This window comes from Poecilia formosa, unplaced genomic scaffold (genome assembly GCF_000485575.1).
Source record: "Poecilia formosa unplaced genomic scaffold, Poecilia_formosa-5.1.2 Scaffold5, whole genome shotgun sequence".
Taxonomy (NCBI): Eukaryota; Metazoa; Chordata; class Actinopteri; order Cyprinodontiformes; family Poeciliidae; genus Poecilia; species Poecilia formosa.
This window is the reverse complement of record NW_006799944.1, coordinates 4720768-4747389: the sequence shown is the minus strand read 5'-3', so window position 1 is coordinate 4747389 and position 26622 is coordinate 4720768. Positions and strand designations below refer to the sequence as shown.

The following is a 26622-nucleotide window of genomic DNA, read 5'->3' as shown; positions in this document are numbered from 1 at the left end:
AATCCTTCTGTCTCTTTCCTCATGGAGTTCAAAATTCTTTCTCTGCAGTTCTGTTTTAAGATCATCTACCTGCTTTGTCAAAGCTTTGACGTGTTGGCTAGTCTCTGCCACGTCTTCCACTGAGGGGGTGATCTTGAAGCCAGCAGAGGGTGTTGTTTCCTGCTTGACTTCCAATGCTCTTGGACTCTCAAAGTCGCCGGAAGGACTTGATTCCCCCTGGATCTCTGATTCATCTTCCGGCTCAATGGGGCTGTCATTTTTAACAGGGAAAATGACAGCGTTGTAGTCGACTTGGATGTTGAGGTCTACCATGTCGACCCATGAAAGCTTAGCTGGAAAAGCTTCATGTTTGCAAACAATCTGTTTTTGCTTCATGTCTATATTGTAGTAACTTCTTGCTTCTCTGAACGTCGAATGTGCTCTGATGGGTGATCTGTCGCGATAGAACTGTGGAACCGATCAGAGCAAACTCTGTCTGTGAGCTACATTCAAGGGAGAGATTCCCTTGTGATATCATAGAGTGATGATATCACTGCTGATGTCATTGATACCATTGGAACTGAACATTCTATCCACCTTACTCCTGGGAGGCTTACTGGGGAAACGATTATGGGTCTTACTTCTGGTGACTAGCGGAAGTAGAAGCATTTCATTGTAATTTATAGGGTTTTTGGCTAATCTATATTCATGATAGAAGTTACATCTCTTATGTCGGTTAATACACTGCACAAACATAAGCATTTCACTGCTCCCCATTAGTATTAGACTTTTCCCTAAAAATAGCATTTATCTATTTTTCTTATTCATTAGTCACACTTAGTATACTGAATGGAGGAAGAAAATGTAAAACAATATGCTAGCGACAGCATTTAGGCTAATGTTAGCAATTTGGCTCATTTTAACTTGTACACTAATTTTAACATACAGAATGGAGTAAGTCCATGTTACTCAACATGTTTGTGACTCTCTACTGCTATTGAGTACATTGCAGCTTAGTTTAGCATTGATGCGAATTTGTAGCATCCAGACAGGCACACTTTGGCAGGCCCCATTTAAATTTCTTCAGAAATGTTCTAGTTAATTACTGCAACAGGGTCTTCACAGGTCTGCCCAACAAATCAATAAAACAGCTGTAGCTGATCCAGAACGCTGCTGCTCGCGTTCTCACTAAAACCAGGAAGATAGAGCACATAACACCAGTTTTAAAGTCCCTACACCGGCTCCCTGTAGCCCAAAGGACAGTCTTTAAAATACTGTTGTTTGTTTATAAATGACTGAAATCAGAAAAAAGTTTCACAATTCACAAATAAGGATTAGAATATTTTGCTACTAGTTGAGAATAATCTAGTCCAGGTTTGAAGTGTCTAGGTGCTGTAGTTTTTTAACAAGAGTTGATTAAAGATGGGGAAGGTAGTGAATAATTAGGTGGAATCGCCCTTTAGCCATTTCCCGAATCGGAAGCTGGAATCGGAAACCAACTTCAGCTTCGTATAGGTGGAAAAAGACAAAAACTTATTCTAAGTTTTCTGAAAAATAACTTACCGAATAACCGACGCAGCGATTTCAAACATAGCACTCCCGCGGCCTACTTGCCATCACTGCGGCCTACTCGTAAGTTAAGTACAAGTCGCCAAACTTAGCGTCGATAAACACTGACACGATTTCAATCGGATCCACAAAAGTTTCAGCCATAAGGCTGGCCGTCCACTCGGATTCCGCGTCTTGGGAGATCATTTTTAATCCAGATCCCAAAGTTCATGAATATCAGACGAACAGTTTTGTGTCTCTGTGCAGCCAGGTGCTAGCTAGTGATGGGCTATCTGAATCCAGGCTTCGAGGCTTGTACCGAGTAAAAAGAGGGCGTGGCCGATGAAGCCCCGCTTTGAGGCTTGTGTTGTCTTGCTGAATACCACGTGACTGGCAACAAACGAGGCCTCGCGTTGCATGGGTCACGTGACTATAATAATTAAAAATATAATTAAAACATATGACAATTAAATATGGTTTCATTGATTATCCTGTTACTAAACATGAGTTTGATGAAAACTTTGTGACAATATTGTATTTAGTAATTTTTGGAAGTATGATCCGACTGAGTGACAAGACTGTTACAGTTTCACCAGCAGATGTCACTATAGAGCAATGAATGAAGCATCGAGTAAAGAACCTTTTTGTTCGTTACAAAAGGTAACGAAAACTTGCTTTTTATGTTTTCGAAGCATAATACCAAACTGCTGCTCCAGTATGTCCTTACTCTTATGGAGAGTGAAGAGTGTCAATTGACAATAAATAACTTATTTAATAATTATTTAAGTGTGCCATTAATTTATTAAAACTCTTCACTGTCCATAGATCTGTGTCTTTTGATCCGTCTTTAAATAATATAAGTTTATTCATAAATTGCTTTTAAAAATATATATATAAGTCGGGTTTTTTAAGGAAAGAAAACAGTGCTGAAAACATGCACTGTATCTTCTTCCTTTTTCTGATTGCGCACCACAAGATTTGCTCATTGAAGCCGTCCTTTTTTTCCTCTCAACTTTTTAATATCCACTTATATGGCAAAACTTGTGCACACACGTCACAGCACAAAATAAGAGAACATCCTTCATTTTAGTCGCTGCTTCTTGCAGAAGTTAAACTGCCCTTGAGCAATGTAGTAAAACCTTTGCAATTGTCGATGCTGCCACCTGGAGGTGAAAAGTAGAAATGTACCCTGAACGTAGTTATGCATAAAGTGTATCAAGCAGGTTTACTGTATAAACAGTAAATATATAGTCGGTTTGTTCACAATAATTACTTTCAATGGAACCTTTACAATTAGCCTCCATACAATCTGCTCTTTCAATAAACAACTGTTGTACATGTGAATATGTAGAAATACTTAGGTTGTCCAGCTGGGACAGAAATTCCTGAAAAAAGTATCTCAATTAAACAGCCACATGTAAACTCCCATTGGACGGCCTAAACTGTAAAATATTTATATAGTTTCAACATCTTCCTAGGCCAGTATTACTAACATCTCCTTGCTGTTGTTGGTTCTTTCTGCAGGAGTGGAACCTGTTTAAATATACAAAAAACCTTCAGATTCAAAAGGAATATGATCTATGATGTTCAAGATCTTCTTGCAGGTGTCATACAAGTACCTAAGATGATCTCGCCCCCGAAATTATTTTCAAAAGGTGTTGTCCTTGCGTGCCAACCAATAATGTAAGAACTGCTAATAATGTAATAATTGTTCTCATCTTAAACACAATAGCAATTTTCTGTAAAAGGAAGCAGAAGAATGTGTGTAAATCAGAATTAAAATGATCTGTGATAATAGTCTATAATTAATATAATAATATTATTTTAACGCTTTGTTTGAGACTGAACCACTTTGTTTCCTAAAAGCAACACTCAGACATTAGAATGCCAAAACCAAACGAGTAGAAAAGGCTCGATTGAATTTGAAGTATGTCGTGACCTGGATAGCCACCAGGGGGCAGTGCATATTTTTCTCTTTGTTCTCACACTCCGTTGACACAGGAAGTGGAAACCAGCGGAAGCCTGTTGTGCGCTCGTGTTAGCAGCGGTTTTGTTACGTAGGAAAAACGCAATATTTCAGAGATTAATGAGAACGACTTTTATTTGAAATAGAAACATTAAACCGATGCGCTCGGTGTCTCATTGAAAAGTCAGAGTCAAGTCAGCTCTGTGAGCGTTTGTAATTGGAGGAGCGGTGGAAGCTGAGGGAAAAGCGGCACCATGGCGGATGTTACCGCTCGTAACCTGCAGTATGAGTACAAAGCGGTGAGTATGTAAGAATATAAACACATGGATATTGGGATAATGGAGTTTTTTGTTTGTTTGTTTGTTTTGTTTTTTGGCGAACTAGCTTTACATTATTGACCTATAAGTAACGGAGTATCTTTATTTGGTTCCACCATGTATCATAATATGTTTGTACCGAATGTGTAGAACTCAAACTTGGTGCTGCAAGCGGATCGCTCTCTGATCGACCGCACTCGGAGAGATGAGCCCACCGGTGAGGTGCTGTCGTTGGTGGGGAAGCTGGAGGGGACAAAGATGGGGGACAAAGCTCAGAGGACCAAACCCCAGAAGCTGGAGGAACGACGAGATAAGTCAGTGCAGCCACAAAACTAAATAAATAAATTCATGCTCGTCGTTTATTTTTATGTCTTTAGACCTGTGTTGTGAGTCAGGTGTTAATACTAGGACTTGTTTTGCCTGCTTTACTTACATGCTTTCTTTGGACTACCTCAAACAAAATTTAAGCCGCGTTTATTACCAGTGCAATGATGATGATGATAGATTTACAGAAGCATCTTAACACATTTCGATGCACGTTGATGCAAAAATAAAACAGATGAGCTCAGTTTTGCCCATAAAGAAGTTCCCAAAATTATTCTCCACATTTGGTGTATTGGGAAAGAATATCAAACTATCTACATTACATTTCTTCATCTGTTTCTCTCAGCTACACATTTCATGACAGCAAACTTTGCTATACCAAAGTGTGCCATATTGCAAACACAAAGTTGTCCTTACAGGACACCAGCCTTCACAAGTCTCAAGTTTGACACCTACACTTGCCAAACAAATACATATTTTGCCAGTTGTATGCATTAGTACAGTCCTGTCTAAAATTTGTTGTGGTCACTATAACTTTATTCTTCCAAAATAGGAGGAGAAAAAGAGATGAGGACAGACACGACATCAACAAAATGAAAGGCTTTACCCTCCTGTCTGAGGGCATCGATGAAATGGTGGGCATAGTGTACAAGCCCAAAACCAAAGAAACCAGAGAGACCTATGAAGTGTTGCTGAGCTTCATCCACGCAGCTTTAGGAGATCAGGTTAGTAGGACTTGTTTTGCCTCTAAACGTAGCTCTCATTATAAACCGCCTGCTGACGCACTTTCGTCTGCAGCCTCGTGATATTCTGTGCGGAGCGGCCGATGAAGTGTTAGCTGTGCTGAAGAACGACAAAATGAGGGACAAAGAAAGGCGACGTGAAGTCGAGCAGCTCCTTGGCCCATCCGATGACACGCGCTATCATGTGCTGGTCAACCTGGGAAAGAAGATCACAGACTACGGAGGAGACAAGGACTTGCAGAATATGGGTCAGCAGTTATTAAAAGTTTGTTGTGGCACTTCTAATGCACTCTGGAATATGACTTTATTTGAAATATCCTCAATTTCAGGAGAATATTTCAAATAATTTAGCTTTTCCCGATATAATTCTCTCTCCCAATGTCTGCAAGTTGTACCAATCCATTCATTTTGATGTGAAACATTTTCAAAAGCCTTATTAATGAAACTGTTCTTGCTACAAATCTACAGATGACAACATTGATGAAACGTATGGCGTCAACGTGCAGTTCGAATCTGATGAGGAAGTGAGTTTTATTGTTTATTGAAATTTTTTTTTTCTTTGTATTTAGTGACGTTTGTGCAACACGTTTCCTTTTGGTGCCGAGCTTGACTTTGAATCTTGATGCTCAAGCTGTGACAGAACTGGCGCTTAGAAGCTTATGAGCTCTTTTCTTCTTCCAAAGGAAGGAGATGAGGACCAGTTTGGCGAAGTACGAGACGAGCACTCGGATGAAGACAGCGAAGGAGAAGAAGCTGTTGTCTCCACCAGGCTAACGGCAAATGTAAGTCCAGCGTATCCATTGAGTTTTTCTCGCGCGTTTTAGCTGCTATTTATTCAGAGTGTAATCAGAAATCCTTGCCTCCGTAGCTCGGTGAGGCGGGCGACGTGATGTCAGAGAAGAAGAAACAGTTACATCCTCGGGACATCGACGCCTTCTGGCTCCAACGTCAGCTCAGTCGGTTCTACGACGACGCCATCGTCTCTCAAAAGAAGGCCGACGAAGTCTTGGAAATCCTCAAGGTTTGTCACATCGTTCGTGTTTATGCTTTTTTTTTTTTAATGTTGAGTGTATATGTTTTAATATTCAGATTTACCTTCTTGTGTTTCTTTGTTGAACCGCAGACTGCTAGCGATGACAGAGAGTGTGAGAACCAGCTGGTGCTGCTGCTGGGCTTCAACACCTTTGACTTCATCAAAGTCCTCCGTCAGCACCGCCGCATGAGTAAGGCAGTCTGGTTCGAACCATGTCCTCCCCGGATTGTTCAGTGTTTGATTTGAGTTGACTCATCTGACCTCTTCTTTCTGCCACACAGTTCAGTATTGCACCATGCTGGCCAGCGCTCAGAGCGAGGCAGAAAAGGAGCGGATCATTGGAAAGATGGAGTCGGATCAGGAGCTTTCAAAGATTCTCTACCAGCTGCAGGAGACTGAGAAGGAGGACATTATCAGAGTAAAGCATCCAGCTATGAAGCTAACACACAGAGGTAAAACGTAGTATGTGCGGATTTTCACACTTTTTATCTCTTTGCAACTTTAGGAAGAACGATCTCGCAGAGAGAGAGTGAGGAAGTCTCGGGTGGATGACTTGGAAGCGATGGACGTTGACCATGGAGAGGTAAATACTGCTTGTTCAATTTCCATCTAGGGTTGAAACGATTGATCAAATTAATCAGCACTGGAGATATCGACGACGATTCATTCCTGTTTTTCGTCCTCCCAACAGTCAGTGATGCCTCGGCAGCTTCTGGACCTGGAAGACTTGGCCTTCAGTCAAGGCAGCCACTTCATGGCCAACAAGCGATGCCAGCTGCCAGACGGCTCCTTTCGTAAGCAGCGTAAAGGTTACGAAGAAGTCCACGTGCCCGCTCTCAAGCCGAAACCCTTTGCTGACAACGAGGTTTGTTGTTTCATCCACTGTGAGGAAAACCTGGCTTTTCCAAATGCCAAGCTTTTCAATTATTTGCTTTGTTTGGTCTCAAGCTGCTTTTGGTTGAGTTTATGTCCTGCATTCAGCCGTTTTGTTGTTCCACCAGGTACTTGTTTCCATTGACAAGTTGCCCAAGTACGCCCAGGCTGGATTCGAAGGCTTCAAAACTCTTAACCGCATTCAGAGCAAGCTGTTCAAGACCACCATGGAGACGGATGGAAACCTGCTCCTGTGCGCGCCTACGGTGAGCGAACCACATCGGCACTGGAAAACTGTCTTACTGCTCAGTTGACGCGAGTTATCTCCTCTAAATGTGCGTGGTCGTCCTGCACACAGGGAGCCGGTAAGACCAACGTCGCCTTGATGGCGATGCTGAGGGAAATCGGGAAGCACATAAACATGGATGGAACAATCAACGTGGATGACTTTAAAATCATCTACATTGCACCCATGCGCTCCCTCGTACAGGAGATGGTGGGAAGTTTTGGCAAGGTGAGCATTTTGCCTCTTCATACAACACTGTTTACATGCAGTGAAATTTTTGCTGCAGATCAGACCAGAGCTCATGATGCCATCGTTTCTCTTTTTCTCAGCGTCTCGCAAGCTATGGCATCATCGTGTCTGAGCTGACCGGAGACCACCAGCTCTGCAAAGAGGAGATCAACGCCACTCAGATCATCGTCTGCACCCCTGAGAAATGGGACATCATCACTCGGAAAGGCGGCGAGCGCACCTACACCCAGCTAGTGCGCCTTATCATCATCGTAAGTCATGCCGCTAAGCAAGTTCAGAAACTGAAAGCTAAAATAAATCCTTGAGGGTAACCAAGTCAGCGTTTTCTAGGATGAAATCCACTTGCTGCACGACGACCGTGGCCCCGTGCTGGAGTCCCTGGTGGCAAGGACCATCCGCAACGTGGAGCTGACCCAGGAGGACGTGCGGCTGATCGGTCTCAGCGCCACGCTGCCCAACTATGAAGATGTAGCCACCTGCCTGCGCGTTGATCCTGCGAAGGGGCTGTTTTACTTTGACAACAGGTGTTTATTGGGTTGTAATCCCTGAGCCGACTGTTTCCTGTTTGGACACGTCAGATTTGTGAGCTGTTTTTAATTTTTCTTTCCAGTTTCCGCCCTGTGCCCCTGGAGCAGACGTACGTTGGTATCACAGAAAAGAAAGCCATCAAACGTTTCCAAATCATGAATGAGATTGTTTATGAAAAGATCATGGAGCATGCTGGAAAGAACCAGGTGAGCTGTGATTGATTTAACACCAAGAGCTACTGTGATTAACATTTTTGCTTTACACTGTAGAAATATTTTCCAAGAAGATTTCTGGGACTCTTATTTTTATATATATATCAGGAAACGAGGCAAAAAAAAGCAGGTTATACATTGTCCTGAAAAAAATATATAACTGTAAACATGTCAGGTTAACAGTTTGATCATCTGTGAAAGTTTCATGCACCCCTATAACTTTTTCCACATTTTTTTAAAGGTTTGAGTGGCTTAACATAAGTTAGGAAGTCTAATTGTTTTGATAGAGATAAAGTTTACTTTGTTTTTAAACCGTAGCTGCTATGGATGAGAGTAACAATGTGACAATTTCATTATATTTAATTTATAATTTAAGTGTTTCTGTCTGCAGTCAAAATGAAGGTGTGTTTTGACTTTGATCTGCAGTGACTGAGACTCCTTTTGTTTACTTTCACTTGTGGGTAAATCTGATGCTCGTTTGTCTCCCAAAAGGTCCTGGTATTTGTCCACTCCAGGAAAGAGACAGGAAAGACCGCCAGAGCCATTCGGGACATGTGCTTGGAGAAGGACACTCTGGGTCTGTTCCTGAGAGAGGGTTCTGCTTCTACTGAAGTGTTGCGAACCGAGGCCGAACAATGCAAAGTCAGTAAACATCACCAGACCAGATCATCAAAAGGTTTTTAGTGTCAGCTGCTTGATCTGAGTTAAAGATTTCTCTCTCTTTCAGAACTTGGAGCTAAAAGATTTGCTTCCTTATGGCTTTGCGATCCATCACGCTGGGATGACCAGAGTGGACCGTACGCTGGTGGAGGATCTGTTTGCAGATCGACACATCCAGGTTCTGGTGTCCACAGCCACTCTGGCTTGGGGTGTGAACCTGCCAGCTCACACCGTCATCATCAAGGGAACCCAAGTTTACAGCCCAGAGAAAGGCAGGTGGACGGAGCTGGGAGCGCTGGACATTTTACAGGTCTGTCTGGACAGCTGGTGTTTTGATTTGCTGAAAAGTTGATCAACTCTGGTGCCTGAAATCCTTAAATTTCATTTATGTGTTTTCAAGGTTTGGAAGAGTGATTGATTTCTCTATAAAGTCATTGAACAGGATTGATATTCAAAATACACAGTTTGGTAATAAAGTGCAATCCTAACGTTTGGGTAAAAGCCTAAATTTGGAAAATGTTATTTACATCTGAACACAGACATTTTCATGCACCTTATAAAGACACATTTGTTTTTCCTCACTGTCTGAAGTGAAATCAGACCAAACTTTTTTTTTAGGTCAGTTACAATTACAAAAAATATTTCTACTTTCAAAAAGCCATAAAACCTAATGAGAACATGGTTTGTAAATATTTTTTTGTATATTGTGTTTAAGCTTTTAATTTGAGCAGGACGGTAATTTACATTTGCTTTGTTTGGATCCTTTCAATGTAGTGAATAATTATTATTCCTAATTTCCAAATGACTTTAGTGATTTACTTAATTGAAATAGATCTTGGCTTATATTTTTTATACATTAAAACAATGTTGTTGAAATTTTGGAGGGTTTTTTTTGTGTTAAATTTGTGTTTTGCTCTCAGACAAATCAGGTGAATATAGTGAGAGAGAGAGAGACTTTTCAAAAAATCTTGTTATATTTAGTATTTTACACAGCAGGGACAATCACCAGACATTATTAATGAAAGCAATAAATGATGTCACACATCAGTAGAAATGAAACCTGCCGCTTGATTTCAGATGCTGGGTCGAGCCGGCCGTCCGCAGTACGACACCAAGGGAGAGGGAATCCTGATCACGTCTCACGGAGAGCTGCAGTATTACCTGTCCCTGCTGAACCAGCAGCTGCCCATAGAGAGCCAGATGGTGGCGAAGCTCCCCGACATGCTCAACGCAGAGATAGTTCTGGGAAACGTTCAGAATGTGAAGGTGAGTGACAGACAGAAGCAACAAAATCAAATTTAGATTCCCCCGTAGTTAATTTGGTGTGTTTGTCGCCGCAGGATGCTGTGAACTGGCTCGGCTATACCTACTTGTACGTGCGCATGCTCCGCAACCCGACGCTGTATGGAGTATCCCATGACGACCGAAGTTCGGACCCGCTGCTGGAGAGGCGCAGGATGGACCTGATTCACACGGCCGCCAACGTCCTGGACAAGAACAGCCTCGTTAAATACGACAAGAGGACAGGAACCTTCCAGGTCGGCCAACTAGCTCTCAGTAATGCGTAACGATCCCCGTTATAGTAAATTTGCAGTAAGTTAATTTGCTCTTTTTTGTTTATATCATTACATAAAGGTAACAGACCTGGGTCGCATTGCCAGCCACTTCTACATCACCCACGACTCCATTCAGACCTACAACCAGCTGCTGAAGCCGACGCTCAGTGAGATCGAACTCTTCAGAGTCTTTTCTCTGTCCTCAGAGTTCAGGAACATCACAGTGAGAGAGGTATGCTGGCCGGAGACAGACATGCGGACTATTTTCTATCCCTAGTCGATCCACTGCAGACTTTTCATAACACAAAACAAAGACAAAAATTTTCTCTTTTAGGAGGAAAAACTTGAGCTTCAGAAGCTTCTGGAAAGAGTTCCCATTCCTGTAAAGGAGAGCATCGAGGAGCCTAGCGCGAAGGTGACATAATCGAGTTTTAGTAAGTTTAGTAGTTGTTGACGAGGTTATTCATATTTGAATATGTTTGCGTCAACTTTGTTTCAGATTAATGTTCTGCTTCAAGCGTTCATCTCTCAGCTCAAACTGGAAGGCTTCGCCCTGATGGCAGACATGGTTTACGTCACACAGGTACAGCAAGAACAGTTTGTTTTACAGCTTAGCATCTCCATATTCTGCAGTTTTCTGTAAAGAGAATAATAAAATTTTTCTTTCTTCAGAGTGCTGGTCGTTTAATGCGCGCCATATTTGAGATCGTGCTCAACCGAGGCTGGGCCCAGCTCACAGACAAGACCATGAACCTCTGCAAGATGATTGACAAACGGATGTGAGTGGGATTGTCAGCGCTAAGCATCATTTACATGTCGAGGGAAGTCGTTTATGGTTGGTGTTTCCGGCGTGAACAGGTGGCAGTCGATGTCCCCGCTGCGGCAGTTCAAGAAGCTGCCTGAAGAGGTCGTCAAGAAGATCGAGAAGAAAAACTTCCCCTTCGAGCGTCTCTATGATCTCAACCACAATGAGATTGGTGAGCGCTGTTTTTTTTTGTTTTTTTGTTTTTTTTTTAACCTTGCTCTCGTAGTTTAAAAGAAAGCTAACAAATGTTTCTTTGTTCAGGTGAGCTGATCCGCATGCCGAAGATGGGTAAGACCATTCATAAATATGTGCACCAGTTCCCCAAGCTCGACCTGGCCGTCCACATTCAGCCCATCACTCGCTCCACGCTCAAAGTGGAGCTGACCATCACGCCGGACTTCCAGTGGGACGATAAGGTCGGTTAAACTCCCAGCACGGTTCCTTTGTCGTCTCTCACTCCTCCTTTGCTTCGTCTCAGACGTTTTATTTTCTCGCTCAGATTCACGGATCTTCTGAAGCCTTCTGGATCCTGGTGGAGGATGTCGACAGCGAGGTCATCCTCCACCATGAGTACTTCCTGCTTAAGGCCAAGTACGCCCAGGACGAGCACCTTGTGACCTTCTTCGTTCCGGTGTTTGAGCCTTTACCTCCGCAGTACTTCATCCGCGTCGTCTCGGACCGATGGCTCTGTAAGCAGCCTTCAGGATTCTCCTGCTGTCTGTGTTAGCTCTTCAACCAGCAGGTTTTATTCTTTGTTTTTCTGTTAGCTTGTGAGACGCAGCTGCCCGTGTCCTTCCGTCACCTTATCCTGCCTGAAAAGTACCCGCCACCCACGGAGCTGCTGGATCTGCAGCCGCTGCCTGTCACTGCGCTCAGAAACTCTGCCTTCGAGGCTCTTTATCAGAACAAGTTCCCTTTCTTTAACCCCATCCAAACACAAGGTACACAACGTGAAACAGGACTTTCAACTTGAGCCTAGATCAGGACGGACTTCACTGCTCATCTAACTTCTTATTTACTCTTTTTTTTTCAGTCTTCAATGCTGTGTACAACAGTGATGATAATGTGTTTGTTGGAGCTCCAACTGGCAGCGGAAAGACCATCTGTGCAGAGTTCGCCATCCTGAGGATGCTGCTGCACAACTCAGAGGGTCGCTGCGTCTACATCACCCCAATGGAGGCGCTGGCGGAGCAGGTGCAAAGTCACAAATCTCAAACAAAAACATCAAACCTTCCTTATTAATTAGTTAGAAGACATACGAGATATTGCAGGGATTCATCATCTCGTAATGTTACAAAAACATACTGTGTAGCATGTTCTATTGGGGTTCATGTGTTGGATCAATACAAAATCATCTGTACCAGTAGGCCTGAAACAATTAATCATGATTAATTGATTATTAAAATAATCGTCAGCCAATTTGGTGATCACTTAATTGTTAACATGGGATAGAGATGCTAAAAATTGTCATTTGCTGAAAGAACAGCACACTTAAAGCAGTAATTAAGCCAAAACTGTGCAAAAAAATTATATTTGAACTCCTCACGTGGCATTTTTAGCTTCTCCTGGTTCAAATTAGGAACAAAAATATCTTATTAAGCACCCTTTGCTATTCATTTATTAATCCAAACAATAAAGGAAAGCAGTGCTACTGCACACCAGGCAATAAAATATTTATTTTCTTATTTTAAAAAAAAAGGAACTTATTTATTTGTATTTTTTATGTATTTCTAATATGTGGTAAATGAAAAGTCTATATATTAATTGTAAATTAATTATTAGTTACAGCCCTACCAATCAGTGAAGTGGAAGAAATATGATTTTTAAAATATTTTTAGTGCATTTGTGTTTTGCCCCACTGATTCAGTTTATAGGACCTCACTTTTGTCTCCTTGACACATTTGACTTTGACTAGGCCACTCTAACATTAGAAAATTGTAGCTCTTGTTTGATTTTAAAAGTCTCACACATTTTTCAACTGCTGTTTTTATTTTTTAAAAAAAGTGATCTACAGCCATTATTATTTGTTTCCTTTATGTACTTTAACAAAGCTGATTAAATAACAAACAAGTTCACTTTATTCATTGATTGGGTGGATTCTGAAGGTTACACTGGATTATTGAAGTAAATGGGGTTAAATACAAATCTATGCCACACCTCACAGATTATTATGTGTGAAAATCTTAGAAAACTATGCATTGTTTCTTCCTCTGCACATGTATGTGCCACAAGAATGCAGGTTTGTGACTGTAATGTGATCAAAATGTAAAAAAAAAAATGCAAAAAATAGTTTTGATCTTCCTAAACACGGATTCTTGTCTCTCAGGTGTTTGTTGACTGGCACCAGAAGTTCCAGGATATCCTGAACAAGAAGGTGGTTCTGCTGACGGGAGAAACCAGCACGGATCTGAAGTTGCTGGGAAAAGGCGACATCATCGTCAGCACTCCGGACAAATGGGACATCCTGTCTCGTCGCTGGAAACAGCGAAAGAACGTCCAGAATGTCAGCCTCTTCATCGTGGATGAGACGCACCTCATCGGAGGAGAAAACGGAGTAAGAACAAAGAGCAGTCAAGATTAGCGTTAGCTGTTTGTTTTTGTTTTTTTGGGTGTTATATAAAATTAATTGATGCTCCTACTAGCCCGTGCTGGAGGTCATCTGCTCGAGGATGAGGTACATCTCCTCTCAAATCGAGCGCCCCATCCGCATCGTGGCTCTCAGCTCGTCGTTGTCCAACGCCAAAGATGTGGCTCACTGGCTGGGCTGCAGCACCACTGCTACGTTCAACTTCCACCCCAACGTCAGGCCTGTACCTCTGGAGCTGCACATCCAGGTCTGCTCACACATGGCTGCTGAAACGGACAAATCACCTGTCAGGATTCCTAACGTTCTGTCAACGCTCACGTGTCGCTGCAGGGCTTCAACGTGAGCCACACTCAGACCCGCCTGCTGTCCATGGCCAAGCCGGTGTATCACGCCATCATGAAGCACTCTCCCTCCAAGCCGGTCGTTGTGTTCGTCCCGTCCCGTAGGCAGACCCGCCTCACCGCCATCGACATCCTCACGTTCTGCGCCGCCGATGTCGTCCCTCAGAGGTCAGCCTTCGTTTTGAGACAGAGATTTAAAGGGGCAGTATTATGTTAAATTAACTTTACATCATGTTATAATGTGATTCCCTCATCTAAAGCATACATACTGATGCATTGATTCTTTCACGCATGTTTGAGAAATCCTTGAATCGCCCGTGGCAACTGAAGGCAACATAGCTACCATGAGCCTGGAAAGTGCTTAACGCCGCCCTTTAGTGAAGGAAGCTCATCTGAAGGAAGTATTTTCTCTCTTCAGGTTCCTGTACTGCTCTGAGAAAGAACTGGCTCCATTCCTGGAGAAAATCAACGACCCGACTCTGAAGGAAACTCTAGCCAACGGAGTGGGGTACCTGCACGAGGGCCTGACTGCCACTGAGCGCCGGATAGTTGAGCAGCTTTTTAACTCTGGTATGAAACAACCCCGACCCACAGAGAGTTTCAGGAATAAAGAAGAAAAATACAGAAACATGACAACAGCTTTCTGGTGTGTTTAACTTCCTGTCCTGGTACAGGTGCTGTCCAGGTGGTGGTCTCCTCGCGTTCGCTCTGCTGGGGCATCAACGTCTCTGCCCATCTCGTCATTGTCATGGACACCCAGTACTATAATGGAAAAATCCACGCGTAAGACTCTTGGAGAGTTTACTTAAAACAGTTTACAAAAAAAAAAAGTAATTTTCTTGACATTTTTTTTGTTTTCCCCTGTTTTAGGTATGTGGACTATCCCATATATGATGTCCTCCAGATGGTCGGCAAGGCAAACAGGCCCATGCTGGATGATGAGGGGCGCTGTGTTATCATGTGTCAGGGATCTAAGAAGGTATGTACTTCTAACATTGTATTAAAAGGTTTAAGTTGCAAAATTTGCCAAAACGTTTTATCTGATCAATCGTCAGAATAATTGGTTACCAAAATAATTGTTAGTTGCAGCCCTAAACGAGTTAAAATATTCCAGTAATTCATTGGAATTTCAATTTTTCAGATTTTTTTTTTTTGCTAAAGACCCACAAAGATAGATTTTATTAAAATGTCACCACTGATGTGCCTTTTCCCCGTAGGACTTCTTCAAGAAGTTCCTTTATGAGCCTCTGCCGGTGGAGTCCCATCTGGATCACTGTCTCCACGACCACTTCAACGCCGAGATCGTCACCAAGACTGTCGAGAACAAGCAAGACGCTGTCGACTATCTGACCTGGACATTCCTCTACCGACGGATGACGCAGAACCCCAACTACTACAACCTGCAAGGTGAGGATCGGCTTGTAAACACCTGACTGATCAGGTCGAGTGAAAGGCTCGAAGGAGATCTGAACGCCATCCTCTAATCGTGGCAGGCATGTCCCATCGCCACCTGTCCGATCACCTGTCCGAGCTGGTGGAAAACACCCTGCATGACCTGGAGCAGTCCAAGTGCATCAGCATCGAGGACGAAATGGACGTCGCTCCGCTCAACCTGGGAATGATCGCCGCTTACTACTACATCAACTACACAACAATTGGTTTGTACCGACACGGCCCTGCTGACGTTTGGAGGATTTTCATATGGGATGCTGAACGTCGCTGTTGTTTTGCTGTTGTGTTGGGCAGAGTTGTTCAGTATGTCCCTGAACGCCAAGACGAAGATCCGCGGGTTGATCGAGATCATTTCCAACGCGGCTGAATACAAGAACATTCCCATCAGGCACCACGAAGACGCGCTTCTCCGACAGGTAAATGGGGAAAGATGCAAACAATTTTTCCACTTAAGATTGTCGAATAATGGTTCATTATTTAAAAATCATTAAATTAGTTCCAGTTAATTAGCTAATAACGTTCACTTAGAACGTCTTTCAGTGTTGTAGTTTGACCTCCATCCAGCAGAGGGTGCTGCTGGTCATCCTTAACTGGAACCAGTTGATAAAGGAATAAAGATGGCAGGACCATACCAGAACAGGAAAGAGAATCGGTCCAAACAGAGTCCAGTGTGTGATGCAAACCGCACTTTATGCGGTTCTGTTTTGAAATATAAAACTTCGACAAACTCATTCAGTTTAATCTCTTCCAGGGAAGCAGTGTCAATTTGTCTTGACCAAAAAACTGATTTTCTATGAAAGAGAGGTGAAAGGCATAAAAGAGAAAAATTGTGACAGAAAAACATGATGACAGTTATTAGGGCACTTGACTTCCTCAAAGAAAACCTATGAACATATCTCTGTTCATGAGGGATTGTGGTTTATATATTTCATTCTTTTCATCTTTTATTTCTTTTCAGCAACCCAAGTGGTTCCTGTTTTAAGTTTTAGATACATATCTAAGTTTAATATTGTCAAAAAAACAAAAAAAGAATGTAATACAGTTAAAGCAAAAAAATGTATATAAAGATGTGCTTCTTTTGTAAATTCAGCGTATTATGGAAAGATGGTTGGTCCTTTTGTTACAAGAGAAAACCCATGTTTTTAAGAAAATGGCCGCTTATCAATTAATAGTCAATCGATAAGCTCAATTATCTTTAGACTAACTCACTAACTGATGATTTCCATCCCTAGTTTGTTGGTGAGTCTATATGTTGTTTTAATTTTTAGCTGGCACAGAAAGTCCCCCACAAGCTGAACAACCCGAAGTTCAACGATCCTCACGTGAAGACCAACCTGCTGCTGCAGGCCCACCTCTCCAGGATGCAGCTGAGCGCCGAGCTCCAGTCAGACACGGAAGAGATCCTGAGCAAGGTCGGGACTCCCCTTCTGATGACTTGGCTAGTTGGGTTTCTGTTCCAGACGGCAACGCGTTTAAATCGTTTTCCTCGTTTGCAGGCGATCCGTCTGATTCAGGCCTGCGTCGATGTGCTGTCCAGTAACGGCTGGCTGAGCCCCGCCCTGGCTGCCATGGAGCTGGCGCAGATGGTCACCCAGGCCATGTGGTCCAAGGACTCGTACCTGAAGCAGCTGCCCCACTTCACCTCAGACCACATCAAGCGCTGCACTGACAAAGTGAGTGGTGCTGAGGCGCTTCAGTGGCGATATTAGAGCACATGATGCAGAATTTAAGACAATATCATCTCTGCTTGTTCCGTCTTCAGGGTGTGGAGAGCATCTTTGACATCATGGAAATGGAGGACGAGGACAGAACGTCTTTGCTGCAGCTCTCCGACGGACACATGGCCGACGTGGCTCGCTTCTGTAACCGCTACCCCAACATCGAGCTTTCTTATGACGTAGCGGAGAGGGACAACATCAAAAGGTTCAGACGCTCTCAGATGTTAAATTGCCTCGTAGACACATTCGTTCATTTTGGCAGGTTATATTCTAACATAATATGCCAAAAGTGAAATCAAAACTGGCCAAAATGAATCTGTTTGAAGACCAGTGCTTGCCTCATTTTACAGATTTTTACTACCAAAAAGTTTAAAGAACCATGTTCTTTTCTCCTAATTTCTAACCCTGCATTATTTTAGAATATAAAATTCTAATAAAAGGCATAAATCGTTTGATTATCTTCAAAAATGTAAGTGAACATCAGGTTAGCCATTTGACCACCTAAGATTTTTTGACAATCTTAGAAATACATAAAAATGTAAATAAATAATTGAACTTCTTTTTTTCTTTCTTTACATATTTCCTTACAGAGAAGGTTTTTCATCTTAAATGTACATGTTTATATATTTTTTGTACAGTTTTAGCTTAACTATAACCCTGAGGGTGATCAGCATATATATACTCCACTTAGCGATCATTGGTTAATAATTGATTAATCATGATTATTTCAACCCTAATTACCATGTATTTTCACAGCGGCAGTCCAGTTCTGGTCCAGGTGCAGCTCGAGCGAGAGGAAGAGGTGACCGGTCCAGTCATCGCACCACTCTTCCCTCAGGTCAGTGTCACTGTACGCCTCATCTTCCATCATCCTTCCATTATCGAAACATGACTGACGTGTGGAAATCTGTAATTGTTGCAGAAACGTGAGGAGGGCTGGTGGGTGGTCATCGGAGACCCCAAGTCGAACAGCCTCATCTCTATCAAGAGGCTGACTCTTCAGCAGAAAGCAAAGGTGAAAAAAAAAGGCAAACGCTGCAACCAAAACGCTCCGTGCAGCAACATCCTGACACCAGTTTTGTTGTCTCTTTATCTGCAGGTGAAGCTGGACTTTGTTGCTCCAGCTATGGGCATCCATAACTACACCCTGTACTTTATGAGCGACGCTTACATGGGCTGTGACCAGGAGTACAAATTCAGCGTGGATGTGAAAGAGGCCGACAGCGAGGGGGAAAGTGACTCAGACTAAGCAGTAAATTTTTTAAAGTAGTCGGAGGGAATCAAGGGGTTTATTTTTTTATTTTTTTTTGTCCTTTAGATGCTCAACCTGATTTATGTACTTTTGCTTTACCTGTCAGCATGTCTCAATACTTATTAAAGTTCAGTGTCATTTTACCTGGTAGTTTTCTTTAAGTTTGAAACACCTGATCGTTGAATTCCAGTCCGTCTGTCCACCTTTAATCTCAGTTGCATGACAGTTATGTACCGTTTGATTTAACTGCGGTAACCAAGGCAACCTAGACTCTTCTAAAGATGGTTTGCTGTAAAAGACGCTGCAGTCTCACAGCAGATTGTGTTTCAAATAGAAACAAGCACTCTAGTTATGTTGTGAATTTAAACTGGTTTTTATGGAAATCTAATTCCTCCTCTACATGTTTTTAGTATCATGTACTGTCTGAAAAGATTTTTTTAAATAAAGGATCCATTTGTGGTTATGTTTAATATTCTGTATTTATAAAAAAAAAACTTTAAAGCAATTTTCATAGGAAACCATTTCCAAAATGCAGACTCAAAAGCACATTGCAGTATTATTCTCATCATAAACAAACGCAAAACATTTACCTGAAATTGCAAAAAGAAAAAAAAAAAAGCAACCTTTCAACAACAAAATCAGGTCCAAAAACTACAGAATCAGTCTAATTCCTCTTCTTTGAATCTCCAAATTACAATCTCTCCGTTGTCGCTGCAGGAAGCCAGGAGGCCCGCCTCCTTTGGGTTCCAGGAAACACAGTTAGCATCCTGGTTGTGAGCTTTGGTCGCCTGGGCGACGAGCGAAAACACTGGCTCATCAGGACTGGCCGTCACGTCCTCCTTGAAAACTCTCACTGCGTCGTCACCGCAGGCAGTCGCCAGAGCGCCCGTCAGTTGACACCTGAACAGATGTGATTTATTTAAGTCAGAAAATAACTTCACTTTCAGAGAGAAAAAATGTTTTAAGACTGATAATAGAAATGATAATAGTAGAATAGCTACTCAGACGTTTTTCAATCTACAACATTTTACTTCGGTAATAATTTGGTGAAATTTCAAGCATTTTTTAATTTTTATTACAGCTAATAGAAAGTAGAAAAAATGCTGATGACTGATAGCTGCACAACTATCAGGACGTCACATTCACCATAAATGTGACCCTATCTGGGTCCCAGTGATATGGAGCAATTGGGAAATTAGCTATAAGCCATCAGCTTATAAATAAACACTACAATATGTCAAAAGGGCTGATTAAGCTGTTAAACAATAACATAAGTCACTGATGCACCCAATCATCATGGCATGGGTTGTCTTACCAGGCGACATCATACACCGCTCGTCCGTGGTACCCAGACAGGGTGCAAACACACTTCCAGGAGAGGTTCCCTTTAAACGAGCAAAAAGTTACTTCATTTTTCTTTGCAATACACGACGACAAAAGTGCTGCTGTCCACCATGAACTCACCTTGCCCATTCTCGCTGGGATACTCTTTCCAAATCTTCACGGTGCGGTCGTCACTGCAGGAGGCCATCCTCTCCCCTGCAGCATCGAAACACAAACTCCACACGGTGGATGTGTGGCCCTGCAAGGTGGCCTGGCACTCCCAGTCGTCGTCTTCCTCTTTGTAAATGCAGATGTTGTTGTCATAGCTGGCTGAAGCCAGAAGCTGTGCAAACAGAAAACTCGGTTACAGCCTGATGTCAAGCTAAGGTATGATTAAGATGCAAGGGGTCAGGGGCTACCTCCTTCTTGGGGTGCCACGCAACATGCTTGACATCTTGTGTGTGAGAGTTCAACACAGTAACGCACTCGTATTCTTCGTCTTCATCCACTGAAACGCACAAACGAATTGTGTTTGCACACAAACTAAGAGCTAGAGTTAATTTAGTGATTTACAACAAAGGATTTCACTTTAGTTTTATTGAAAACAAACCTTCCCAAACCCAGACGCTCTTGTCTCGGCTGCAGGTGGCCAGGAGGTTCCCTGAAGGAGCCCACGCCACGCATTTGACCTCGTTTTCGTGTCCTTCCAACACGGTCAAGCTCTAGAAGACAAGTTCAAAAGTTCAGAAGTTTTTTGAAAATTCACCGGCTGAACAAGAAAAGTTTCATCTAACCTCAAAGTCATCGTTCTTTTTTTTCCAAATGCATGTGGTAGCATCAAAACTGGCAGAGGCCAGATAATTGCCACAAGGAGACCAGGCCACCTTCCTCACAGTGCGCTGGTGACCATCCTGCAACACGGTCTTACAGATCCAAGAGTCACCTGGAAAAAAGAAATGCAGCTAAAAATAAGTGCCATTTTCTGTTTTCATGTGGTATTTGGCATATTTTTAAATTGAAAATACAGAAATGTAATACTAAATTGCCCAAAACTCATGGATTAGAGTCACTGCAAAAACGGAGAGGATGCAAACCAGGTGGACCCCAGCTGGCAAGCTACCTTAAATTGTGATGAAGATGAAGGAGCTCAAAATTAAGTTTTACTTAAACTGAGGGCCGTTTTCTAAGAATGACCTTATTAGCATCATTTATCTACAGAAACATGACCCACCTGTCCATGTTTTAAATGTTAGTGTTGTGCGCTACCGCTCGTGTTACTGACAGCTCACCCTCTCGCCCCCATATCCGGATCGCCTTGTCACCCCCGCATGAAGCCAGCAGAGCCCCATTCGGGCTCCAGGAGACGAACCAGCAGCGGGAGTCCGGGTGCGCGCTGATCCTCTGAACCAGGGACAGAACCTCCTTCATGGCTACTCAAATATTTCACGCAGTTGTGAAGCGTCGATACTTCCGTGTCTACTTTTAACGCCCGGTAGTACGAAGCCCGCTTGTCATTTATCAGCATGTGGTGCAGCAGAAATTAATGAGGGTCGTTTATGTAGCAATGAACAAAGTAAAACAATATCTTACAGGGATGTCTACAACGGAAATGTTGCCATGTTTGCTTATCAGAGGCTGCGCGCGTTGCATTCTGGATCACTTCCGTTCTCTGATGCTGCTAGACACGCACTATTTGTCAAACTCTCCTCTTCTCGCCGGGGAGAGCGGGCGGTGGACACCCACTTCGGCTGAAACAAAAATACAAGTGATGTCCGTGTCGTCTTAGAAAAACGATTGAACATTTGTTTTTATGTAATAAATTGCTGGCGGAGTATCAAACAGCAGTAATTTATATATAGTTATAACACGTTTCCTTTGTTGGCATTTAATGAAACTTTGTAAACAAACTTTCTGTGAAAAGAAATCCCTGACCTTGCACCAACATAGTAACTAAACAGTAAACACTTTACTCAATTTATGAGTGGAAACTCCTCCCACTCCACTGCGTCATCACTTCTAGCCGAGTGACATGCCTGCTGAATGTTAAGGAATAAATATACTGACTTTTAGACTACTTTGATTTGAAATGAGGCAAAAAAATAAAACTGCATAATACTTCTATGTGGGGGTAGAACAATTTGTAATTGCCAATCTAATTGTAACAATTTATTTAGTCTTGTGTAAGTGGTTTTTAATGAGTCACCACTAGGTGGCAGAAACCCCTCCTCTTAGACCGGTGCCAACTGCTAACAGGAAGTCAACATTACGGGAAACCAGCGGAGGCTGTCTTTTGTTTTGTTTTGTGTTTCCTTTTCTGTACCAATAGTAACCGTATGTTTTTATTGTTGTAGATATCCTTATCGTGTGTTAAGTTTTATTTTAAATTGTTTGTTTGTGTTAGGTTTAGTTTTGTCCTTAGATTTTGTTATATTTGGCGTTGACAAGGAGTTAGCGTATCAGGCTAACAGAAGAGCTAACAGGCCTAGGGACCATCTGTTCATTGTCTGATCGGCCGCCAGCGTCTTGTTTTATCTAGCATCCCGATTTTTGTCGAACACATTGTGTGTAACTCATCGAAAGAAAGAGTCCGGAGCCGCTGTCATCCCCTCGTGATCCAAGTTTCCTTGCCTGAACCGGCTTACAGGCCTTACTCTGCCTCCTCTCTTGGTTGGCTCATCCCTAAGCTACAAAGAAGGATTCACCAACGCCTCTAACGACACCAATTACTAAGGAGACGCAATAATCATGTATGCCCCACCGGGTTCCACTCTCCCTGGAGGTCGGAGACGGAGAACGGGCACCTCCCTGCCCAAGCAGCCGGAGCGGAGCTTGGTGTCGGCTCTGCCCGGAGCTCTGTCCATCACAGCGCTGTGCACGGCTCTGGCTGAACCGGCCTGGCTCCGGGTTCACGGAGGGGCCTGCCCTAGACAAGAGCTGGGGGTAGCGGATGTCTTGGGGTACATCGATCCCAAGCTCCTGGATGGTGAGAATAAGCACGCCACAACCTGTAAGCGTAGGCAGTTGTTAATCATTCAGCTAACGTGTAATTTTGTGACTTCTGTATTTCCACAGATTACTGTGTAAACCCACAAATCATCCTGTTGCTGAGAGTCATCGCTGCCTTCTGTTTCCTCGGCATATTATGCAGTCTCACAGCTTTTCTCTTGGATGTGTTTGGACCCAAACACTCTGCCCTAAAGGTCACACGCAGATATGCTTTTGCACATATACTAACAGGTACATATTCTTATTATTGGAGGTTTTTCTTAATTATTATTTTTATTTTTTTATTGTGTGTATCAATAAACAAAGTAAAAGTGGACGATTTGGCAAAAATATCAAATCAGAATTTTTTTTAAAGTAAAATCAAGATTTCTGAGTTTTTATTACGCAGAAAGGTTGACCTTAAAGAAAACATATTACCAGAGTATTTAGGAAGAATAATGTTTTTAAACAGATTTTCATATAATGTGTCTTGTTATTAACCTCTTAAGTACAGTTGAGATAAACTTAAACCCTGAGGGTATACTTAGTCTGACATTATTTAAAGTAAAAAGATCAATTTTATATCTTTGGAGTAAATCAATTCAAGCAATCAATCTTTATGTACACAGCACTTTTTATACAATCAAGCCTAACATGAAATGTTTATACATCATTTATGCTTAGTCTATGATTCTACAAATAAAAAGAATCAGAACTGATGCAGCTGGACAAGAACACTGAACAGCAAACTTGTTCTTGTCCTTAGTGAGCCATAATGTCGAGCGTATGTTAGTTTTTATTAACCTACTCTCTCTCCCCTCAGTGCTGCAGTGTGCCACAGTAATTGGGTTTTGCTACTGGACCTCAGAACTGATCTTGGCACTTCAGCAGCAGCACAAAAAGTACCACGGCTCTCTCATATACGTCACCTTCGCCATCAGCTTCTACCTGGTGGCAGGCGCGGGCGGCGCGTCGATCCTCGCCACCGCCGCAAACCTCCTACGCCACTACCCCACGGAGGAGGAGGAGCAGGCCCTGGAGTTGCTCTCGGAGATGGAGGACAGCAGCGAGACTTTTCCTGCCGACTACGACGTCGCCAACCAGTTTCAGCCGCCACCTGCCTACACGCCCTAACCCAACCAGACTGGCCTTGCGAAAAAATTGTTTTATCTCCGAGCACAGCTACTTTGCTTGGTGTGCAAACCACGCTCAATTTAATCAAATGGAAACTTTTGCAAATACTCTCGGCAACGAACGTAACGCGTGCACAAGTCGGTGCATCGATTCCTTGAAAGACAGTGGCTTTGGGTGCATGGAAGCTTTCTTTAGTGGTGGCATCAGTTTAGGAGCTGCTTCATACTTAATTCTCACTGCTGAAGTGGTTAGTGATTTGCATGTAAATGGCTTTTAGGATCTGGTCTTTACATGTAACTATAAGTCATCTGCAAAAAAATAAATAAATAAAAATCACCAAACAGCGCTCATCACAGGAAACGGAAGAAGCAGCTGCAACCCGATCAGCGCTGCTGTCGAATGTTATCATCAGCCGTAGTTACAATTGGATTTGGGTGGAGCTTTGATTAAGCAGCTTTGTGATTTTTAATTTGACATATTTGCCACGTGTGTAATTTCTTTCTTCTTTTTTTTTTTCTCCTGATGCTGCTTATTTGCAGGAATCCATAAACACTGACAAGATTGTTTTAAACATAAATTTTATACAAAAAGAAAAAAAACGGACCTTATTTATTCTATGTCCTGTCTTTTCTTTTGCTTTCTTACTCGCTATTTACACCTCCTCTGTTCTAGACGCGACAGAAGCATTGACAAAAATCGTGAGGGAGGGGAGTTTTTCGTGTTTCGGAAACACGGTGTGGATTGCGGGTGCAGAGAAATGGAGGCTAGTTCGGCAGGAAACCTCACAGCATAAACATCAGTTATGACATCATAATTGTATTTGAGTTTGTTGTTTTTTTTAAAAAAAAAAGAGAGAGAATTTTGTTTGTACTCTGTGAATATCGTTCGTGACCACTTCAGTATGTGTTTTCTGTGTGTGAGTTCTGCTGATTTTTCAGATTTTTAGGCCGTGGTTTGGATCTTCCGTGCTCCACGTAAGGATCCTGCTGACGCTCGAGTTTGTGACTGATGTGGTGATTGTAGTCGGTTGCACATTTGTTCTGTTTCTGCATTTTGTTTCTCACTGTATTTTCTTCATCTTTATGTAAATAGTAATTGTTTATACATGCAGTAAAGTGGCCATAATAAAAGAAATGTCATATTTTGCCTTCTGTTGTTCATCTGTATATTGACAAATGACTTTTTTTTTTTCCCCTGAAACTTCACTGTGAGTTGTCTCCCCCTACAGGTGCATCTCAATAAATTAAAAATATCAAACGTTTCCTTGTGATTCAATTGAAAAAATAATGGTAACAATTTTATTGAAGAGTGATATGACACTGTCATAAATATGTCCTAACACCAGTCATGAACATGAAGGAGTCTTTATGAATGTTTATGACTGTTGTCATGAAGTGTCACTCGGTAAATGACACTTTTAATGTTTTAAAAGTCCATTGAAAGTTCCAACTTTGATGCAAAGTTGGCCCTTTTAATAGTCTTTTAAAGCAACTTTGCATTAAAAGTGTCATTATTTACCGAATGACACTTCATGACACCAGTCATAAACTTTTATAAAGACTCCTTCTTGTTCATGACAGGTGTTATGACATGTTTATGACAGTGTCATTGCAGTCTTTTGCACACCCCTTCAAATAAAGTGTCACTAAAATGTTTTTATCAAGTGTTTATCTCTTTTAATCATTACTGTCCTTGGACATTTGACTGGATCTTTGCCTTTCCACCTTTCTTTCACACTGTAGGGCCTTGATCTTTAGACAAAATGCACATTTTGCTTTCACCTTAGAAAAGAACCTTACAGCACTGAGTTGACTCCTTAGTTCAGGTAAGAAACTCCTGACATCTTTAATTCTAGAGTGGTTCAACAAAACAGATGTAACAATGTAGCATCTAAATCTTGGATGCATCTGTGTGTGGTAGCTCCTGAAGTACTGACTCCACCTACAGACTAGGACTTGTGAACACCCGCTGTGCTCTTGAATTGACTTTGCTTCACAGTCTTCTCAAGGCTGCGGTCATCCCTACTTTTTCTGCATCAGTTTTTGCTAAACTTTTTCCTTCCACACAACTTTTCATTAATAGTCTTTGCTACAGCCCTCTTACAGTCTCTTTAGCAATGACGTTTTGTGGCTTACCCTGCTTACAGAGTGGGCCGGTTACTGTCTGCTGGACAACTGTCCAATCAGCACTCTTCCCTATTACTAAGTAGGCTGTAACATGTCAGTATTAATTTAATAGTTGAATATTCTAACTAAAAAAAATAATAATTTCAGGTATTCCTTTGTCGTAATCATCAAAATTAACAGAAAAATCACACACTTTATCTCAGTGTGTTGTGAGATGAAGCTGTATGAGTTTCACTTCTTGAATTAAAAATACTGAATTGAATCAAACTTTTCAAAAACAGTTTACCAAGACAAAGCCAAACATTTCTCACTCTGAAAGTGACTTTTCCATCTGTTGAAGGTATTTCTGGGTTCGCCGTCTAGACTCAAAACGGCATTACAAAGCGTAAGAGCCTTACGCCCTAATGGACTTTGCAGGACATATGGTATGCCACTATGCCTACAATGGAGTGGGACACCGTTTTCTAATCAATGCACTGTATCAAGTGCCAAGCTCTTAATGGGTCAAGATATTAGCCGAAGCTAAAGTTTCACTCCGTGGCTAAATACCTTAAGTTAATCAGAAGAATTAACGAGGTATTAATAGGGAAGGGTGCTCTGGAAAGGAAGAAGTCAAGACGTGAAA

The 26622-nt window shown here is 42.2% G+C and overlaps 4 protein-coding genes across 4 annotated transcripts in view; 2 read left to right on the top strand and 2 right to left on the bottom strand.

Annotated features, from left to right (window-relative positions):
- The window catches only part of LOC103146455 (transmembrane channel-like protein 1), a 43855-nt gene extending 42036 nt beyond the window's left edge, over positions 1-1819 (bottom strand). Inside the window, exon 1 of the mRNA XM_016677897.1 lies at positions 1543-1819. The gene's annotated coding sequence lies outside the window, so the exon portion shown is untranslated. The remainder of the gene's footprint in view (positions 1-1542) is intronic.
- Positions 1820-3522: 1703 nt separating this feature from the next.
- On the top strand, positions 3523-18572 carry snrnp200 (small nuclear ribonucleoprotein 200 (U5)). The gene is made up of 44 exons (XM_007564369.2): positions 3523-3792; positions 3961-4124; positions 4688-4859; positions 4933-5125; positions 5346-5401; positions 5561-5659; positions 5746-5898; positions 6001-6100; positions 6192-6328; positions 6416-6493; positions 6602-6775; positions 6912-7049; positions 7142-7297; positions 7399-7569; positions 7649-7842; positions 7929-8052; positions 8551-8700; positions 8786-9028; positions 9796-9984; positions 10059-10256; positions 10354-10506; positions 10609-10689; positions 10774-10857; positions 10947-11053; positions 11133-11251; positions 11341-11495; positions 11579-11768; positions 11847-12020; positions 12113-12273; positions 13406-13633; positions 13722-13913; positions 13997-14175; positions 14426-14577; positions 14682-14790; positions 14878-14986; positions 15225-15414; positions 15501-15665; positions 15754-15875; positions 16728-16871; positions 16956-17132; positions 17222-17382; positions 17934-18015; positions 18100-18192; positions 18277-18572. The coding sequence occupies exons 1-44, from the start codon at positions 3748-3750 to the stop codon at positions 18424-18426; spliced, it is 6411 nt and encodes a 2136-aa protein (XP_007564431.1). The 5' UTR covers positions 3523-3747; the 3' UTR covers positions 18427-18572.
- A 317-nt stretch (positions 18573-18889) lies between these two features.
- On the bottom strand, positions 18890-21716 carry ciao1 (cytosolic iron-sulfur assembly component 1). The gene is made up of 7 exons (XM_007564382.2): positions 21042-21716; positions 20547-20695; positions 20363-20474; positions 20172-20260; positions 19894-20095; positions 19745-19814; positions 18890-19329 (listed from the first exon to the last, which is right to left on the bottom strand). The coding sequence occupies exons 1-7, from the start codon at positions 21178-21180 to the stop codon at positions 19089-19091; spliced, it is 1002 nt and encodes a 333-aa protein (XP_007564444.1). The 5' UTR covers positions 21181-21716; the 3' UTR covers positions 18890-19088.
- Positions 21717-21960: 244 nt separating this feature from the next.
- On the top strand, positions 21961-25128 carry tmem127 (transmembrane protein 127). Its single transcript, XM_007564356.2, has 3 exons — positions 21961-22735; positions 22825-22989; positions 23561-25128. The coding sequence occupies exons 1-3, from the start codon at positions 22498-22500 to the stop codon at positions 23869-23871; spliced, it is 714 nt and encodes a 237-aa protein (XP_007564418.1). The 5' UTR covers positions 21961-22497; the 3' UTR covers positions 23872-25128.
- The last annotated feature ends 1494 nt before the right edge of the window (positions 25129-26622 follow it).

What these genes read in the sequence shown, in the direction of transcription:
- snrnp200 (XM_007564369.2), top strand. Translation starts at nt 3,748, where the DNA reads ATGGCGGATGTTACCGCTCGTAACCTGCAGTATGAGTACAAAGCG. An exon ending in ACGCAGCTTTAGGAGATCAG is followed by an intron (nt 4,860 to 4,932) that starts GTTAGTAGGACT and finishes TTTCGTCTGCAG; the next exon opens with CCTCGTGATATTCTGTGCGG. An exon ending in AAGTCTTGGAAATCCTCAAG is followed by an intron (nt 5,899 to 6,000) that starts GTTTGTCACATC and finishes GTTGAACCGCAG; the next exon opens with ACTGCTAGCGATGACAGAGA.
- tmem127 (XM_007564356.2), top strand. Translation starts at nt 22,498, where the DNA reads ATGTATGCCCCACCGGGTTCCACTCTCCCTGGAGGTCGGAGACGGAGA. An exon ending in CGATCCCAAGCTCCTGGATG is followed by an intron (nt 22,736 to 22,824) that starts GTGAGAATAAGC and finishes GTATTTCCACAG; the next exon opens with ATTACTGTGTAAACCCACAA. An exon ending in TTTTGCACATATACTAACAG is followed by an intron (nt 22,990 to 23,560) that starts GTACATATTCTT and finishes CTCTCCCCTCAG; the next exon opens with TGCTGCAGTGTGCCACAGTA.
- ciao1 (XM_007564382.2), bottom strand. Translation starts at nt 21,180, where the DNA reads ATGAAGGAGGTTCTGTCCCTGGTTCAGAGGATCAGCGCGCACCCGGAC. An exon ending in AAAAGAACGATGACTTTGAG is followed by an intron (nt 20,475 to 20,546) that starts GTTAGATGAAAC and finishes CTTGTCTTCTAG; the next exon opens with AGCTTGACCGTGTTGGAAGG. An exon ending in GCGGTGTATGATGTCGCCTG is followed by an intron (nt 19,330 to 19,744) that starts GTAAGACAACCC and finishes ACATCTGTTCAG; the next exon opens with GTGTCAACTGACGGGCGCTC.